This window comes from Haliotis rufescens, unplaced genomic scaffold (genome assembly GCF_023055435.1).
Source record: "Haliotis rufescens isolate VD_foot unplaced genomic scaffold, xgHalRufe1.0.p SCAF_21, whole genome shotgun sequence".
Taxonomy (NCBI): domain Eukaryota; kingdom Metazoa; phylum Mollusca; class Gastropoda; order Lepetellida; family Haliotidae; genus Haliotis; species Haliotis rufescens.
The window spans coordinates 14,341,268-14,359,201 of NW_025963902.1; the positions used below are offsets into that span (position 1 = coordinate 14,341,268).

Genomic DNA, 17,934 nt, shown 5'->3' on the forward strand with positions numbered 1-17,934 from the left:
CATTTTCACAACTCTACTGTCAATAAATAACGCATATGGACATTTTGTAAAAAATCGCATATTCAATACGTTTGCCGAGCTATAAACTACTGTTAATCACGTTAATGCTTTACAATATTTACATAGACAGTTAGGGAAATGGTTGTGCTGTTATAGTGTGAAATTTGAAAATTGTGGGTTTTATCGTTGTTACGTTACGTCGTTTTTAGACGAAAGTGTGCAGTTTCCAGAACGTCACTCGCAAATAAACTCGGCACAGCGATAGTACACAGGCTATTTTTAGGTGGCAGCCAGAGGGTTACGCCGCAATCAGCAATATTTCAGCTATATGACGGCGCGGTCTGTAAATAATCGGGATCGGGTGGTCTGGCTCGCCGACTTGGTTGATGCATGTCATCATATCCAAATTGTGTAGATTGATGCGCATGTCAATCACTGGATTGTCCGATCCGGTCTCGATTATTTACAGATAGCCGTCACATAGCTGGAATATTGCTGTGTGCAGCGTAAACAACAAAACAACCAACCAACAACCAACCCACGCGTTTGACGGTCCCTCAATCCAGAAATAAATTACGCCTACACTAAACATTAGATCTTGGGCAATTTGGGATATTGACGTCCTCCCCTTAGACTACCCCTATCGTACCCAATTCGCCATTTTGTCTGCTCATTGAGATACTGTCTTGGAGGCACATTTAAAACGTGTACTTAGTTCATTTGCATAAGTGATTGTGAGTCGCAATACTTGTGTGCACGTGCATCGAGTGCTGTACATGCATGAAACTGTGAAATTCCATTGCGATTAGATGTAGCGTTCAGGTGAGCGAGAGCATGGATCGCTTTGCCGCCAAAAAGTGTATGACCCGTTGCTAGCATATGACATCATAATAGTTAAATGACGTCATCATTTCGTGTGCTCTTTTGTCAACATTGACAAAATGGCCGATGTACGTTGACTTCAGGTGGCCGAGGTTTGTGAAGCGTTTTTTCTCATAATCTGACCAAACAAAAAGCTGGTCCAATGTACTTGGTAATCTTTCACTTCGTTATCTATGCATGGTAATAGTCTCAATGCAATGCAATAGCATGGCAATGTCGAAGGAATACTATTTTGGTGATAAGCTATGAGATAATGAAGATACAAAATACGTTCTAGGCCTCACGGCACAATCTAACATATATACGTCACAAGGCACATTCCGAGACCGACATATTAACGATTAAATTGGAGCTTCAAATGACCGGTATTCAGATATTCGTAGGTTGAAGAAACCTGTTTTGCCAAGAGATAGACGCCATCATCTTATGAACGTTCAATTTTGTTTTCAAGCGCGACCTTGACCTTTCAGAACTTTTGCGGCGAGTTTGTTTGTTATTATTATTAGTTACATGGTCCTGTGGTCTATGTGTCCTATATCTATTTAATAAATGTATATATTAAACTTCTTAAACTCAACAATATTCCGCTTATATGATAGTAGTTTGTAAATATGTAAGGATCAGAAAGTCCAGTGATGGGCATGCAAATGGGAAATGATGGTATGCACATAGAAATAAATATGTGCCGTTTGGTTACAGAATAGCGTCCAAAGAATATAGTTTTGTATTTATATGCATTTAAAAATATAATTGAGCACTTGTTTATGTTTGGAAAAAAATTATTGAAAGAAAATAATGCTGAGCTCAAATCAAATCCTACACCCAAATGAAAATCTGCAAATGGTTGCTCCCCAACCGATATCCAGTACTATCCACTAGGGCTGGGACGAGTCCAAATTTACTACCCGGGTATACCCACCCCCCTATTACCCGACCCTACCAGGGTACCCACTGTAGGTCTCAGGAGATGTTTCAAAATGTCCGACTGGGAACATTTTTAGCATAGCCCTGGCAAAACGTATTTAGATACATGTATTAAACAATCTGGTCATTCATACACTGAAGTTGAATAAAGTTTTATCTTTATTCAACCATATAAAAAATCCAAAAGGAATGGTTGCATAGTCAGAAAGAAATGCGACCATTAGTGACTTGTAGTGTAACCATAGAGTACTAGATATTTTTTGTCATTAATCAATATATCACGTTACTAACCACGGGTCCGGTTAGTCCTGTGGGTACCGGGACCTACTCGATCACTACCCAGCCGACCCGGGTACCGAGTTACCCGTCCCAGCTCTTCTATTCACAGTCTGTTATGGCTGGATGGCGGCCTTTAAAATTATAGTAGAACTTCCGACATTGGGGATTTCCTTATATATTTTCAATATTTGTGCTGGTAATTGTTTCAGGCCAATTTTGCTGGCTGCCCTCAGTGTGTTAAGCGTGCTTTGACCTTGGTCAAAATGAGCAGCCGTCAAGTCCCAGCTTCTGTGCAACATGACCTTGCCTGACCTTGATGGTTTACTGACAATGATACTTGATGTTTCAGATGATGAAGATGAAATACTAGCAAGCATGATTAAGGCCATTGGATTGGGTATTTTCCTCATCTGTTTGGCTGTCACAAGCTCACCAATCCCCTTGACCCTGATAACGGTAACAATATTGGGGCTATTTTCACTATTGCCACTATCGCAATAGTTCGTTCGTTGGTTTGTTGTTTAACACCGCAGTCAGAAATAGTCCAGCTATATGACGGTGGTCTGTAAATAATCGAGTCTGAACCAGACAATCCAGTGATTGACACCATGAGCTAGATCCACGAAGTTGGGATACGATGACATGCATCAACCAAGTCAGCGAGCTTGACCACCCGATCCCGTTAGTCGCCTCTTACGACAAGTTAAAAAGTATAGCCGCCTTTTACTGCAAGCAGGGTTGCTGAAGACCTATTCTAACCCGGATCTTCAAGGGTCACTCATAAATAGAAGTAGCAGATAAAGTAGAGTGTTAGGGAGGTTTGAGTGCGGCGTAAAAATACAAACGGACAAAACAGAATATGTAGCCACGTTCCTATCATCAGGTTTAAACAAAGGAAAATTCAATAACAATTGCCCCTTTATCCGCTTTGTTTTCTCAGACGACAGGACCAGCGAGTGACAGGAATGCAGGATCATAAATGAAAGCAGCCCTCTTAACTAATCCTGTTTTTTTTCAGTTTTGAAGTAATTAAAATTCCCTACGTGCCATAATTGCCAGGGGAACTCTATGTCAGAGGTAGTGAAGCTGTTGTAGCATCTCGATATTGTTTCAGACCTGTGAAGATTCCGGGGTAGAATAGGTCTTCAGCAACCCGTGCTTGCTGTAAAAGGTGACTATGCTTGTCGTAAAAGGCGACTAACGGGATCGGGTGGTCAGGCTGGCTAACTTGGTTGATGCATGTCATCGTATCCCAATTGCGTGGGTCGATGCTCATAATATTAACCACTGGATTGTCTGGTCCAGACTCGATTATTTACAGACCGCCCTCATATTGCTGGAATATTGGTGAGTGCGGCGTTAAACAACAAACCAACAACCAAAACCATATTGTTTCTCAGGAACGTCCCTACCCGCAATTATGTCAGACGCAAGGAGACTGTGAAAACCTCTATCAAACGTGCCTCAGGCCACTGCACCAGAACTTTGGGCACTGTATTGGGGAGGTAAAACATATCGTTCGTTTCAACCATAAAGAACTAAGTAATGTTTATATTTTATGGCTTGACCTTTGACCTTCCATTAAGTTGAGCTGCCTAACTTGCCTATCCTGCTTCCTTAAAACGGGAATATCGACAAAATATGCGTATTGCTATTATAAATTAATTCTCGAAAATATGGAAATTGTATTTTCTAATTGAAATTGAATTTCTAACGAGCTTCAATGAAGTGACACAATTTGAGCACGCATCTTCCCGAGGCAAGAGCGTTAACTGGCTATAAAAGTCCAGTTTTTCCTTCGGAGAGAGGCTGAGCTAGTCATTTTGAAATACCTTTTAAACTGCATCATGCTATATGCTTCATAGGAGCCCGGTACTACCCCAAAGCCAACCCCAGGTGTCACAGAACAATCCACCAAAGATGGACGCCAGAAGAGAGAAGTCATCAGTCAATGTATGTGTACAGGCTGTTACAGGCCCGTGAAGATCTGGGGCAGAATAAGCCTTCAGCAATCCATGCTTGCCGTAAAAGGCGACTATGCTTGTAAGAGGCGACAAACGGGATCGGGTGGTCAGGATGGCTGACTTGGTTGATGCATGTCATCGATCCCAATTGCGTGGATCGATGCAGCATGCTCATGTTGTCAGTCACTGGATTGTCTGGTCAAGACTCGATTACTTACAGGCCGCCGTCATATAGCTGGATTATTGCTGAGTGCGGCGTTGAACAACAAACAAACAAACAAGCTGTTACATCGATTTACATGAAACTTTCTCACTCAGTCCATGGATATCTCGCCAAGCCATATCGGAACGAATTTTGTGGACGCGACTTTAGCCAGTAGTCCGAAGCCAAACTCTAGTCAGTTTCTGTTTGGTCTAGTTTGTTCAGCTAATTAAAGTCCACACAATAACACTAAAAACTAAGATGTTAAGAGACAAGTCGGGCTAGTGTAACTGTTGTGCACAGACGGTGGTTGTCACTCAACATAACACGGCCTATCAGATGTCATATATACAGAGACGCTAAACTGTGCGTCCAGTATGCACAGATGTAGATAATGGATCCAGAAAACTATGCACTGCGTCTCTGGTGACGCACAATGATATTCATTGTACCTGCAGTGCATCAAGTGAGTGAGTGAGTGAGTTGGGTTTCACGCCGCTTTTAACAGCGTTCCAGTTATATCACGGCTGTCAGCTTAATGTGGGAGGAAAGCCCGAAGTGATGCAGGTCTCAGACGTTTACCACTTTGGTGAAACCCACGAGCACGGGTATGGTGCTGACAAACCTAGAAACATAATCGAGGCGAACCGGGATTCGAACCCACAATCATAGGTTTCTGGCGTGCCCAAGGGACGCAACTCTGCACAGCGAATCTCGGCTCCTTAGACAACTGGGCCACCCGTGCCCTCAGTGCATTAAGAGCAGTTATGGGTGTCTGTCATTTCATCCATCAACCATGACCCGTGTCCGCATGATCTTTGATTCATTCCGGTACTAAAGAAATGATCAACATCTACAGTACTCAGTACTTTACAGGACCCTCATATTGCCTGCACGGGCCCTTTAATATTATTATTATTGGGGTCTCTAGACCCCCACTTTGGTAAGTCAATGTAAAACCCTGTACAACAGCTCCTGTCTCCAAATCAAAATGCATACAATAACACGTCTTCAAAAATGACCGTGATGTTGTAATTTATATGTGACAATCAATGAACTTCAGTGTATCCCATGCCCTGTGGTTCACTTGAATAGATTACGTTCTATCCCTGCCGTTGATCCCGCTAGTGGTTTGGAGACTGATGTGGACGATGTGAGGCAGTGTTAAGACGTGTCTGTCATGTGGCACACTTGAATAGATTACCTTCTATCCCTGCAGTTGATCCCGCTAGTGGTTTGGAGACTGATGTGGACGATGTGAGGCAGTGTTAAGACGTGTCTGTCATGTGGCACACTTGAATAGATTACCTTCTATACCTGCAGTTGATCCCGCTAGTGGTTTGGAGACTGATGTGGACGTATGTGAGGCAGAGTGTTAAGACGTGTCTGTCATGTGGCACACTTGAATAGATTACCTTCTATCCCTGCAGTTGATCCCGCTAGTGGTTTAGAGACTGGTGTGGACGATGTGAGGCAGAGTGTTAAGACTTGTCTGTCATGTGGCACACTTGAATAGATTACCTTCTATCCCTGCAGTTGATCCCGCTAGTGGTTTGGAGACTGACGTGGACGTATGTGAGGCAGAGTGTTAAGACGTGTCTGTCATGTGGCACACTTGAATAGATTTACCTTCTATCCATGCAGTTGATCCCGCTAGTGGTTTGGAGACTGATGTGGACGATGTGAGGCAGTGTTAAGACGTGTCTGTCATGTGGCACACTTGAATAGATTACCTTCTATCCCTGCAGTTGATCCCGCTAGTGGTTTGGAGACTGATGTGGACGTATGTGAGGCAGAGTGTTAAGACGTGTCTGTCATGTGGCACACTTGAATAGATACCTTCTATCCATGCAGTTGATCCCGCTAGTGGTTTGGAGACTGATGTGGACGATGTGAGGCAGAGTGTTAAGACTTGTCTGTAATGTGGCACACTTGAATAGATACCTTCTATCCCTGCAGTTGATCCCGTTAGTGGTTTAGAGACTGATGTGGACGATGTGAGGCAGAGTGTTAAGACGTGTCTGTCATGTGGCACACTTGAATAGATTACCTTCTATACCTGCAGTTGATCCCGCTAGTGGTTTAGAGACTGATGTGGACGATGTGAGGCAGAGTGTTAAGACGTGTCTGTCATGTGGCACACTTGAATAGATTACCTTCTATACCTGCAGTTGATCCCACTAGAGGTTTGGAGACTGATGTGGACGTATGTGAGGCAGAGTGTTAAGACGTGTCTGTTATGTGGCACACTTGAATAGATTACCTTCTATCCCTGCAGTTGATCCCGTTAGTGGTTTAGAGACTGATGTGGACGTATGTGAGGCAGAGTGTTAAGACTTGTCTGTAATGTGGCACACTTGAATAGATACTTTCTATCCCTGCAGTTGATCCCGCTAGTGGTTTGGAGACTGATGTGGACGTATGTGAGGCAGAGTGTTAAGACTTGTCTGTAATGTGGCACACTTGAATAGATTACCTTCTATCCCTGCAGTTGATCCCGCTAGTGGTTTGGAGACTGATGTGGACGATGTGAGGCAGAGTGTGAAGATTTGCCGGTCCTCTGCCGACTGTGAGGCCATCAGTCAAGTGTGCAACACTTCACGTCACCAGCTCTCTGGACATTGTATTGCAAAGGTAAGACCACCATTTGTTTCATCCCTGAAGTGTTACACCTATTGGAAGTTTATGGTGTGAACTATGAACCATTTGATTTGTTGTTAAGAAAATATGTAGGTCGACACAAAGTGTATCGTACAGCAGCGTTAGAAACTTAATTTTTTTGTGTACTAGTCCTTATAATGATAGCATATAGCAAAACCCTTAAAAACGGCAAATTTCTACTACTCCTATTGGGCAAGGACCCCGGGACTAGTGCCAATTTCTATCGCTGTACAGTAGTTTTTAATCATCTAAAGTTTGATTTGGATTGGTAGGTGATGAAAAATAATATTCTTTGTCTGGTTTGGGTCCTTACAAATAGTCTCCATATTAAATAATATGATTTGTCATTGGAAAAAACTTGTTTTAGTACGCTGGATTAGTTTTTATCTTCAAGTGATCTTTTACTGTCTGTGGTATAAAAAATACCTTGTCATTTGGATTTGATTTTGTTTCTGAATTTACAATTTGATTTGTACACCAAGTTAATAAACGTAAGAACTAAATAATGTTTTGTAATACAAATGGTGTTTGTCATGTAAGTGACATACAGGTGGGAAATTTGAGTTTGAGATTAGAATTCTTTTCATATCCTAGTTTTGAACTGGGGTATCATCACCTTTTGTTTCCATTTCTATTGTTGTTTGTTTGTTTGTTGTTTAACGCCGCACGCCGAAATGATTTGGTATTGTCCGGCACAATGATCCGAGCAGGTCACTTGAAATTATCCTTTCAAAATGTTCTTGTCATCATACTCTGTTTCATAACAGGAAAACGTTACGACTACGACTACGCCTACACCTACCCCAGGTGTCACAGAACAATTGGAGAAGTTAGGACCAGGGAAGATCCATGGAAAGACACCAGCCGCCCCAAATCAGACCAAACGGTTGCAGAAGCGCATGAAGCGGAACAGTGACTGGATTAGAAATATCAGGTATCTTGCTCTATCACCTGGTTATGTTCTGTAAGTGAGGCAATGTTACTCAACATTTTTATTTATTTTAGACCCCAGAAGATCCAGGTAGAATTGGTCTTCAGCAACCCATGCTTGCCGTAAAAGGCGACTATGCTTGTCTTACAGGCGACTAACGGGATCGGGTGGTCAGGCTCGCTGACTTGGTTGATGCATGGCATCGTATCCCAATTGGCTGGATCGATGCTCATGTTATCAATCACTGGTTTGTCTAGTCCAGACTTGATTATTTACAGACCGCCGTCATATAGCTGGAATATTGTTGAGTGCTGCGTTAAACAACAAACAAACAATTTACTTTAGTTGGTTTACAAAAACGTTGTCCGAAAATGTGGATGGTTAAAAATGAAAGAAATCCTGACCAGTCGTGCTGCTTATACAAAAAACAAACTTAGGTCACACCATCACGGAATTACTGTTCAAGCTGAGAAACAATACCAATTGATAACTGATGTTTTGTTTTGTAAGGATATACACATTTTTTATACTTGTTATTCACCATTTCTTCTCATGTTTTTTTTTCAATTGAATTGAACGATGTTTAATGCAAAAATATAAGCATGAAAAATCTTTGTCACAGCTCGTAACCTGGCACGATTACATCTATGAAGTTCCATATTTCTAATAAAGATCGCAATTTCCTGCTTAAAACGTTCAGAATAACACGATTCAACAAAATTATTTCGTCAAATTCTGAAATTTATCATACCATAGATGTAATTTGATTGGCCGACTTAGGTCACGTGCTCAGATTTGACCAGTCACGAACCTTGTAGCAGATTTTGGCAAAGACAGAGTCATTAGAAACCTATTTTATCGAAGCTTTCTAGCGACGTGTCACATGGCAGTCTTCGACGAACGTGTTATTTGAAAACGGAGGTATCTCTTCATGTTACTGAACGGACAGCCGCTGTTATCGGGAAATGGGTGATGGCAGATACCAGATCTATTTACAATTCTTTTAAAAATATTTTTCGAATTGCGTTTTTTATGAAATCTTATAGATTCTGTTTGCAAATATCGTCAATTTTGCGCTTCCTTGGTCCTTAATCTGGACGTTATGAATGTGTTTACATTTTCATTATTTACAACGAACATAATTAAGTTGTAAATGCATTATCTAAATAATGTGATAAACATAACATATGTTATAAACAATAGGATTGGAACTTGAAATGATGTATAATATGTGGTAGCAAAGATGATTTACAAACATGCAGATATTTTCTTTGATAAATGTTTTATGAGTGTAATTTAATTACTTTGTTATCTGAATGTCATAACATGCATAATCAGCCATTATTTATATGCAGCATAAATCATGATCATGCAATCTTGTGATATATATTTTGAAGTTTTGAGTTGAGAAAAAATAATTGCTTGTTGATTTTTGATTTTGCTTGTAACTTTTAAAACCACAAGCAAAAATTTGCTTGTGCCTAAAAAAATTAAATTCTAACCCTGTAATTCACCTGAGTGTAATTAAGAATTGACTTCCACTTTGTGTGAGTTCATTGGAGTATAAACCTTCATAGAGTGAGGGCCAAACTGTATGAACGTCGGAGTAAAATAGTTCTTCAAAAAGAGAGGTGACATGAGCGTATGGATGCACAACTTGCTCTTCAGAAACATCTTACGCAGTACATGTGTTCAAATCATATCCTCATTAGATGAGAAAGTTCTGTAAAGAACTACCTCAGTAAGTCAGTCACAATGACAGCGCGTCGTAATACATTTACATCGAGTACAAGACGTCAAAATGGCCGACACGATGAACGTGACGGGAGAGATTTCCGAAGTTGTTAATGAACCTGTGGCGGTTACATGTGTTAGTCATCATTGATCAACTGGCCGATCATTGAAAGGTGAATAAAGATGCGTCAAACAGACACTAAGGCAAATTCATAGATTGCTGGAGACGGTCAGTGTCAGCCGAAGACACGGATTGAGTCGATACTACGATAGTTTAGATTTCTTCGTTTGTTCATTGGGATAGGCCGTAGCGAGGATATTCGTGAACAATCATGCAGTCACGTTCTCTGACATTTCTCAATGTATACTCATTACTGAAACGCTGAGACCAAAAATAAAGGTTCTAAATGATCAGGAAGAACACTTACCGTATTCGACGTAATAAGCGCCCCGCTCTAATAAGCGCCCACGGCGATATTTGCTAATATATTGGCTAGTGAACAATTCCAATTCCTTCCGATTGATCAATGTACACAAGACTTATTTATTCGTGTATAGTACACACTCGTGTGTTATATGCACCCTTAATTATGGGCAATTAAATTCTTGAAAAATATATATGTTGTGTATAATACACACAGACTTTTTTTTCTATCATTTCAGGCTGTCAGCATAAACCACGAAATTTACGATCTTTCAACTCTGTTGTTTTTCACCAAAATTTTATTCTAATAAGAGCCCCCTATTTCTAATTTTGAGAGCGCCCTGAGCGCTTATTATGTCGAATACGGTATGTATGTTTTCGTGCTAGGGAATTCCCAGGGGTTTCCCCAGGAATGTGGAAGTAGTCCGTCAGTGTTTACGTCATTTCAAGAACACGGTCGCGTGAAAAACGTACAAGTAGAGATTGCTGCAGAGCATCAATAGCTCCCCGCCATATAATGTTATGTGCAGAGGAAGGAAGTGTAAGCTATGGGAGGAGAGAATTTGTGTTAAGTACAAATTGGTTGTTATTAATGTACTTATCTTTGGAAAGCACAATAAAAGAAACAGTGTCTTTAATTGGTCAGCACAAAGATAACCCAGGCAAGAAAACTGGTCCTGTCAGGCAAAACTTGATGTATACCCACTATTAGTACCAATAAAAAAAATCCTATATAGATAACACAACAAATGTCACTCTAAAGCATGCTTTTGCAGCAAATATCAATATTTCTGGTCAAAATGTTGGTTGGTTTAAATAAAGCAAACTTTTAAAATAGTAAACACAAAAAATGTAATGAATACACTCTAAATATACTTCAGTTCAAATGTAAAAAATCACGCAATCATTAATGGATTCCCATTTATCTAGCAGCAAGTTAGGAACATACAGTTTGGTCACGTTATCTATAAATATTGAGAATTATCTTACATATTGTAAAAACAAAGGCCATAGGTCACTTTTCTCAAAACTTCGTTTAAGTAATCACAAACTAAAAATTGAAAAAATTGTAGATATACAAAAACACCAACCCCATTTGAACAACGTCTCTGTGAAACATGTGATGTCTCAGAAGATGAACAACATTACGCACTGTCTTACATAATACAACCAAGAAAGAGAATCACAAATAATTCCCAATCATTATAAAGAATTTGGTACACTCTGTTAAAAGGAGCAGATTCTTAATAAGTTTACCAACAGTTATCCAGAAACAACTTCCAAGATCTGTTAACATATCAACAATTACAAACAAATTCCTTGTACATGTATGTACTACATTACCATAGTTTTGCTCAATTCTCATATTAATTCCATATCATTATAAAACACTTGTTTTAGAAATTAAATTCTACCTCTTTTGAATGTTGAATGTTCCTGTGTTTTTTAATTGTCGTTTATTGTGCATGTATTTTGTAGTTTGTGATTGTGCAATATTGCCACTGTTTCTTCATGGAATGTTCTGCAATACATATGTCATCTAAAACATCTTTGTTGTATAATAGTTTCTTACAGTTGTTTACGGGGGCATGGTTGGCCCAGTCGCCGAAGGCGCTGCAATTCGCTATGCAGAGTTGTGTCCCTTGGGCACGCCAGAAACCTATGACAGTGTGTTTGAATCTCGGTTCGCCCCGATTTTGTTTTCAGCACAAAACCCTTGCTCGTTGGTTTCACCAAAGTGGTGAACGTCTAAGACCTGCATCACTTCAGACTTTCATCCCACTTCAAGCTGACACGGAATACTATTCAAGACGGCGTTAAACCCAACTACCTCACTCACTCTTGTGTATGGTTCCGTTTGGTTAACTGGGTTTGTGTTGTGATTGCTTCCGGCTTAGATTGGAAATTTGTTTAGAAGAATGTTACTATGTTCAACCCAAACATCGTGAAGATATCATGCAACCGTATTATCTTTTTGGAAAATAATTGCAAACTACAGACCAACCTGTTGATTTCCTATGTATCCAGAAGCAAAGAACATATACGGGTGTATGATCTCTGCTGGAAGTTATTTTTTTTGTCAAAGCAATAAACCATGCAGAAACGTAAACCGCCGCATGAAACGGTATGTACCATACATTACATACAGTGAAGTATTTAAAACAATGCTGTGCTCAACTATGCACAGCAAGCGCCATACATGTGATTATGAAGACAACTAATAAACAAATTCTCATATCAAACCCGTTGTTTTACATGTGTTGTTTATTGAAGAAAGTCATACTTTATGGAAGCCTGTTAATTAATCGTGTTGAACAATATGTTGCAATAGCAGTGTGAAAATTGAGTGCGCGTGACAGGCTTGGCCTAAATTCCTTCCTGGAACGTTTCTCGATGGCTGCCTGAATAACATACGATACATTGCAAAGGTAGTGCGCAATTGAACTGTTCGGGGAAGGGAGACAATCACTCACTCTCAGTGATACAGCTTGAATAAGATACGATGTACAGCAATGCAAGGTCAGTGCGTGAATTTATCACTTCTATACTACGCCTATAGCTAATGGAGATAATCGCTCAATGCGCAATAGTTTATTCTTACAAAATATAGACCGGTTAACTTTAGCGAAATGGGATCATTTTTAGCTCTTTTAAAAACAAAATGAACAGATTTCATGGGTTATCAGCATTACGAAAAGTGACTAAGTCTCAGATAGCAAGACGATTTTGAAGTATCTCTTATTGCTGGAAAAGATAAACATCAACATTTCACGCACATTTCACATGATTTGTATGTTTCGTTTCGGTAACTGTGTGGCTTGAAATTTCTAAGAAACCAACATGTCGACTTACATGCTCCAAAATTAACCTCTCCCGTATACTTCCCCGCCTTAAGGGCGGGGAAGAATGAACGTCAAATTGTGTCGTTCATACACTTATGAACGTCAATTTCGCGGTCATGTGACCGACCTCTCGTCCAATGGAAAAGCCGTATATCGTGTAAACTTCAAATTATAAAATTATAACAAATTATCAACCAAAACTGGCTCTCACAGGAGATATCGCTGCAATGAAATTGCATCACAATGCTTTGGAGAGCATCATGATGTCATTGGTTACCATGACGTCACAATCAAATGACATCACTAATGGCTCTGCTACTGAAGCTCTTAGCAGTACTTTTTAGTAATTTTACACTTAACACTTTCAACACCGTAGGCCGGTTTTCCGGCCAAGAAGCATCGAGTCCCCAAACACCGTAGGCCGGTTATCCGGCCAAGTATATATTTTTATGGACCCTCCTGTAATATCATTCATTTATCAAATCTATTACATTTCCCAATGTCTGAAATACGTATTCCATTTCAATTTATCATTTTTTATCGATAAATTAAAAAATTATTCACTTTTTCCCGCGATGTTATTGAAAATAAAATTCTCGGACACACATTTCGACAACGGGTCCACATCGAACACGTCAAAGAGGAAAATAAAGACGTTTTAAAAAAATCTTTAAATATATTATACAAAGTAATAAATAAAATCAACAAAAATATATCTAAAAGTAATCAAACTTACATCTAAGTTATTATTTCCATCTGTTCGTGCGATCGGGTGTAACGTAAGTCAAATGACATCTCGGCTTTCGTCGCCTCCTTGAATTCTCGGCTCGGACACGATGTTTAATGCAAAAATATATGCATGTAAAATTTTTGTCACAGCTCGTAACCTAGCACGATACATTCACGAAGTTCCATATTTTTAATATATATCGTGATTTCCTGCTCAAAACGTTCAGAATAACACGATTTAACAAAAATCTTTCGCCAACGTCTGTAATTTATCAAACACGAGCTTGTATCATATGTATCATATGCCATTCTTCGACGAACGTGTTATTCATACGAAACCTCGAAAACGGGGGTATTTCTTCATTTTACTGAACGGACAGTCGCTGTTATCGGGAAATGGGTGATGACAGAAACTATTTATAATTCTTTTTAAAATGATTTTCCAATTACGTAAACAATGAAAATAAAACAGAAATAGGTAAGTGGATTTTATGAAATCTTATATTTGCCGAAAATCGTCAAGTTTTCGCCTCCTTGGTCCTTAATCTGGATGTTAACAACGTGTTAGCGTACATTTTTATTTACAACGAATTAAATTAAGTTGTAAATGCATTATTTTAAATAATGTGAAAAACATAACTTTCATAATTATAAACAATAGGATCAGACCTTTCAAATGGTGTATAACATGTATTAGCAAATATATTTTACAAGCAGATATTTTCTTTGATAAATGTTGGCTTCATCTATCACATAAGAGTCTCTGGGAACTCGGTGTCCCAGCAGTAAACACTTCTGGTTGACTGGTGTTGAAAGAGTTAAGACACTGCTTATTACTGTCTACAAACTGAAAAAGTTGGAAGAATGATGTTGCATGATAAATCAAATCTCACCCTCGTGTCCATATAGTTAAAATGAATAACTATGTCGGACAAACATGTTTTTATCAAAAGTCTTGTTTTACTTCTTTCGTATTTTTTTACTGTCAATCAGTCTTGTGAACCAAAAGAAACCACGGTTTTGTAGAGTTGATAGAATATGAGTGGTTCCATCCCCTGGCCATATCTCTCCAGGACTTAAGAGATGGTACTTGTTGTTACCCTGTCTGCCGCTTGGGGATAAAACAAGGACTGGTCGGCTTGTACTCAGTATAATGTGTTTGTGTGGGTATTCAGGTTAAACTGCCGCATGATATCTCAGGGGGCTAGCAGTATCAAACTGAACTTGTGCAAACAACCACACATACATGTGCATAATATTTAAATATAGGTCCAATGATGTTAAACACGAAATTAAACCCTATTTCACCTCTCCTCATTAGCATTTCGTTATAAGTGTGTTCGTTATAAAAGTAGTTTACTGTATTATGTCACAATACTTTGCAGGTCACAGCCTCAGCCCAGGACAGTTTCCACCAGGGACCCAAGCAAACGGTATCAAAAGCGTTCCCTGAATCTCGATTTAGACATAGACCATGCTTTGGATAGTACTTTGTCCGACTTGGAGGTCAGTCGACTATCTGACTCTGTGAAAGCAAGTAAACCCCTCATGGATACCCCCAAAGCTGGAGCAAACCTGAAGAGAGATAGAGGGGTGGTGGTGAAAGGGGATGTGGAGGTCCATGTGACACACCATGTTATTCATACCACGGCTGATAATACACCCATTGGCAACACATCCAGTACCTCAAAGGTTGTCAAACTTAAGCAGTTACATGGGCTTGAAACCAACTGGAAGAGGATCATGAATGGAGGAAATGATTTCCTCAATGCATCTCTTCCTAAGCAGCAGCTTGACTTGCGTCAGATGGGCTCTCTGTTAACCAGTGTGGCGAAGGCAATAAAACATGATGTTAATAAAGATCCTTTGAAAAAAGGAAATTACAAGTCTTATTCTGGAGACATTGGCGACATTCAAAAGGAAGGCCGTCGTGATCCTTTTAAATATGATGATATTAATGATCTTCATCAGGGTAATAATCATGATGATAAATCGCGTAAAAATGATAAGGAGGAGAAGGAGGAGGAGGATGACGAGGAGGAGGATGACGAGGAGGAGGATGACGAGGAGGAGGAGGAGGAGGATGACGAGGAGGAGGATGACGAGAAGGAGGAGGAGGAGGAGGATGACGACGAGGAGGAGGAGGAGGAGGATAATGACAAGGATAAATCGAAGAACGTCAAAAGTAAGAAGAAGCGCAGTTACGACAATAACACCAAAGCATTACACAAGAATAGGAAGGGTGCAAAAGGTAAACAAAAGAGGAGTTTTGGTATTGTTCAAGAAGCTGTCGAGGCAGTGTTTTCTGACAATCATCATCACTATTCAGACGAATTCTACAAATATTCAAAAGTGAAGACAGACAGAGACAGAAGAAATATAGGGTCAGTGAAAGAGTTAGCTCCCGTGCCTCACAACGGGAAAATTGTCCCACAACAATATGCTGTTTTGCATACGCCAAAAGATGTGTCATCGTATCACAAGCAGTCTCAGGGAATCCCAGGTAATTATACTCGTAATGTGTTATTACTGCCTGTTTTTCTCACAGTCAGAACTTCTCAAAGTCAACGGTTCATTGGGAAACGCAGATGTCGGGAGCTTCAAAACAGGGATAGATAATCAGCGGTAGAAAGTAACAGTTTCAGTCTACTAGTCCTTATATAGTCCATATAGCAAACCCCTTAAAAATGGCAAATTTCTACTAGTGTGCTTGCACTATTGTGCAGTTTGGCAAGGACTAAAGGACTATTGCCAATTTCTAACGCTGATAATTCTCTTGACACTGGATTTTAAATACAGTTGGGTCTTTGACAGCCATATACCTAACAATTTAGTCCACTCGTCCTTAAAATGATAACATGTTGCAAAATCCTTAAAAAGGTCAAATTTCTAGTCCTTGTGATAACATAACTATTGGGCATTTTAGCAAGAACTATGGGACTAGTGCCAATTTCTAACACTGGTCTTTTGGTTATCTTCGAATTCAGACAGGTTGTGTTTCAGGTTTTTAAAAATAATATTGGACATGCTGGGTTTTCCTGAAATAAATATGTTGTCAATTAAAATAAATAGAGAATATAATGCAGCCAAGTGTGTTTTCATATATCGTAAATATCATATAGTTTTGTTTGTTGTTTAACGCCGCACTCAGCAATATTCCAGCTATATGTTATTGTACATGTATTAGGAATAAACATTGCATCGTGCTAATTTGTGAGAGCTTTTATATTTGATATTTAGCATGTTAATGATATGGAAATACATGAGGAAAATAATATCTTTTTTTTTTACTTGGCCGTTGAAGATACAACTGTTTTATGGCAATAAGCTGGCATTACACATTGTTTGATACCAAGGCCTGTGCTTATGTACTCCCGGAAGTAGTTTCACAAACAAATATTGAAAACTTTCGACATTGCTGAGCTTATTCAATGACATTACGTGTAGAGCTGATAGATCTTGTGCTTAAACACCTGGGACCTGCATCACTTTCAGCAATAGAAAGTGGCACTGGTCTTGTAGTCCTTGCCAAACTGCCCAATAGTTAAGGTTTCATAAGGACAAGTAGAAATATATATATGGGAGTTTGCAATATGTTATTATTATAAGGACCAGTGGACTAGAAATGGACTTTGGACCGTCTTCTCTTTCTCCCCCCCCCCCCCCCCCCCAAAAAAAAACAAACAAACAAAAAAACACCAAAAAACAAACAAAAACAACAACCAACAAAACAAAAACAAACAAACAAAACACAACAAACAACAACAAACAAACAAAACAAACAACAACAAGTCAAATAGTCTGTTATATTGTATCTAGCAATTTGTTCTTTCTTAATACTGAGTAGATTACATAGAACTCTTGTTCACTGTTACAGCCAGCAGTAGGTGGAGCGAGTGTAGTGTTACCTGCGGCCTGGGGTCTCGGCGGAGGACGAAGGTGTGTGCGGATATGACCTGTACACCTGGACAGACAGAGATAAAACCATGCATGATGCCGACCTGCTGATGCAAAGCAGCTCAGCCACACCAGCTGAACACTGTCTGGCGTTGACCTAGACCTCCTGGATAACCTAAACCTAATTCCCACAATGACTCGCAATATAACCTTTGAGAGACTAACAGTGAAACTCTGCTACTCCAGGGCCCACTTGCACAAAGCGATCTTAGTGCTACGACTATTGTAAGCCTATGTTAAAGCATGGTAGTTACGATCATCTTAGCGCTAAGATCCCCTTGTGCAAATGGGACCAGGTCCTGTTATTTTGCATGCCCCGATTTCCGGATGATCGATGTTGGGATTATCAGTATGTTAATTAGGGGATTCTTTTTACATAGTTGGTTAACGGAATTGTGTTTTGA

At 39.7% G+C, this 17,934-nt stretch overlaps 1 protein-coding gene across 2 annotated transcripts; it reads left to right on the top strand.

The window, feature by feature from the left end:
• Window positions 1-914: 914 nt before the first annotated feature.
• LOC124121321 (myelin transcription factor 1-like) lies at window positions 915-17,671 on the top strand. Of its 2 annotated transcripts, XM_046484318.2 has the most exons (8): window positions 915-974; window positions 2,435-2,541; window positions 3,486-3,590; window positions 3,951-4,038; window positions 6,743-6,885; window positions 7,680-7,846; window positions 14,959-16,076; window positions 17,451-17,671. In XM_046484318.2, the coding sequence occupies exons 2-8, from the start codon at window positions 2,461-2,463 to the stop codon at window positions 17,579-17,581; spliced, it is 1,833 nt and encodes a 610-aa protein (XP_046340274.2). In that variant the 5' UTR covers window positions 915-974; window positions 2,435-2,460; the 3' UTR covers window positions 17,582-17,671. The 2 variants fall into 2 exon arrangements, with proteins under 2 accessions (XP_046340274.2, XP_046340275.2); XM_046484319.2 differs by lacking the exon at window positions 3,486-3,590.
• The last annotated feature ends 263 nt before the right edge of the window (window positions 17,672-17,934 follow it).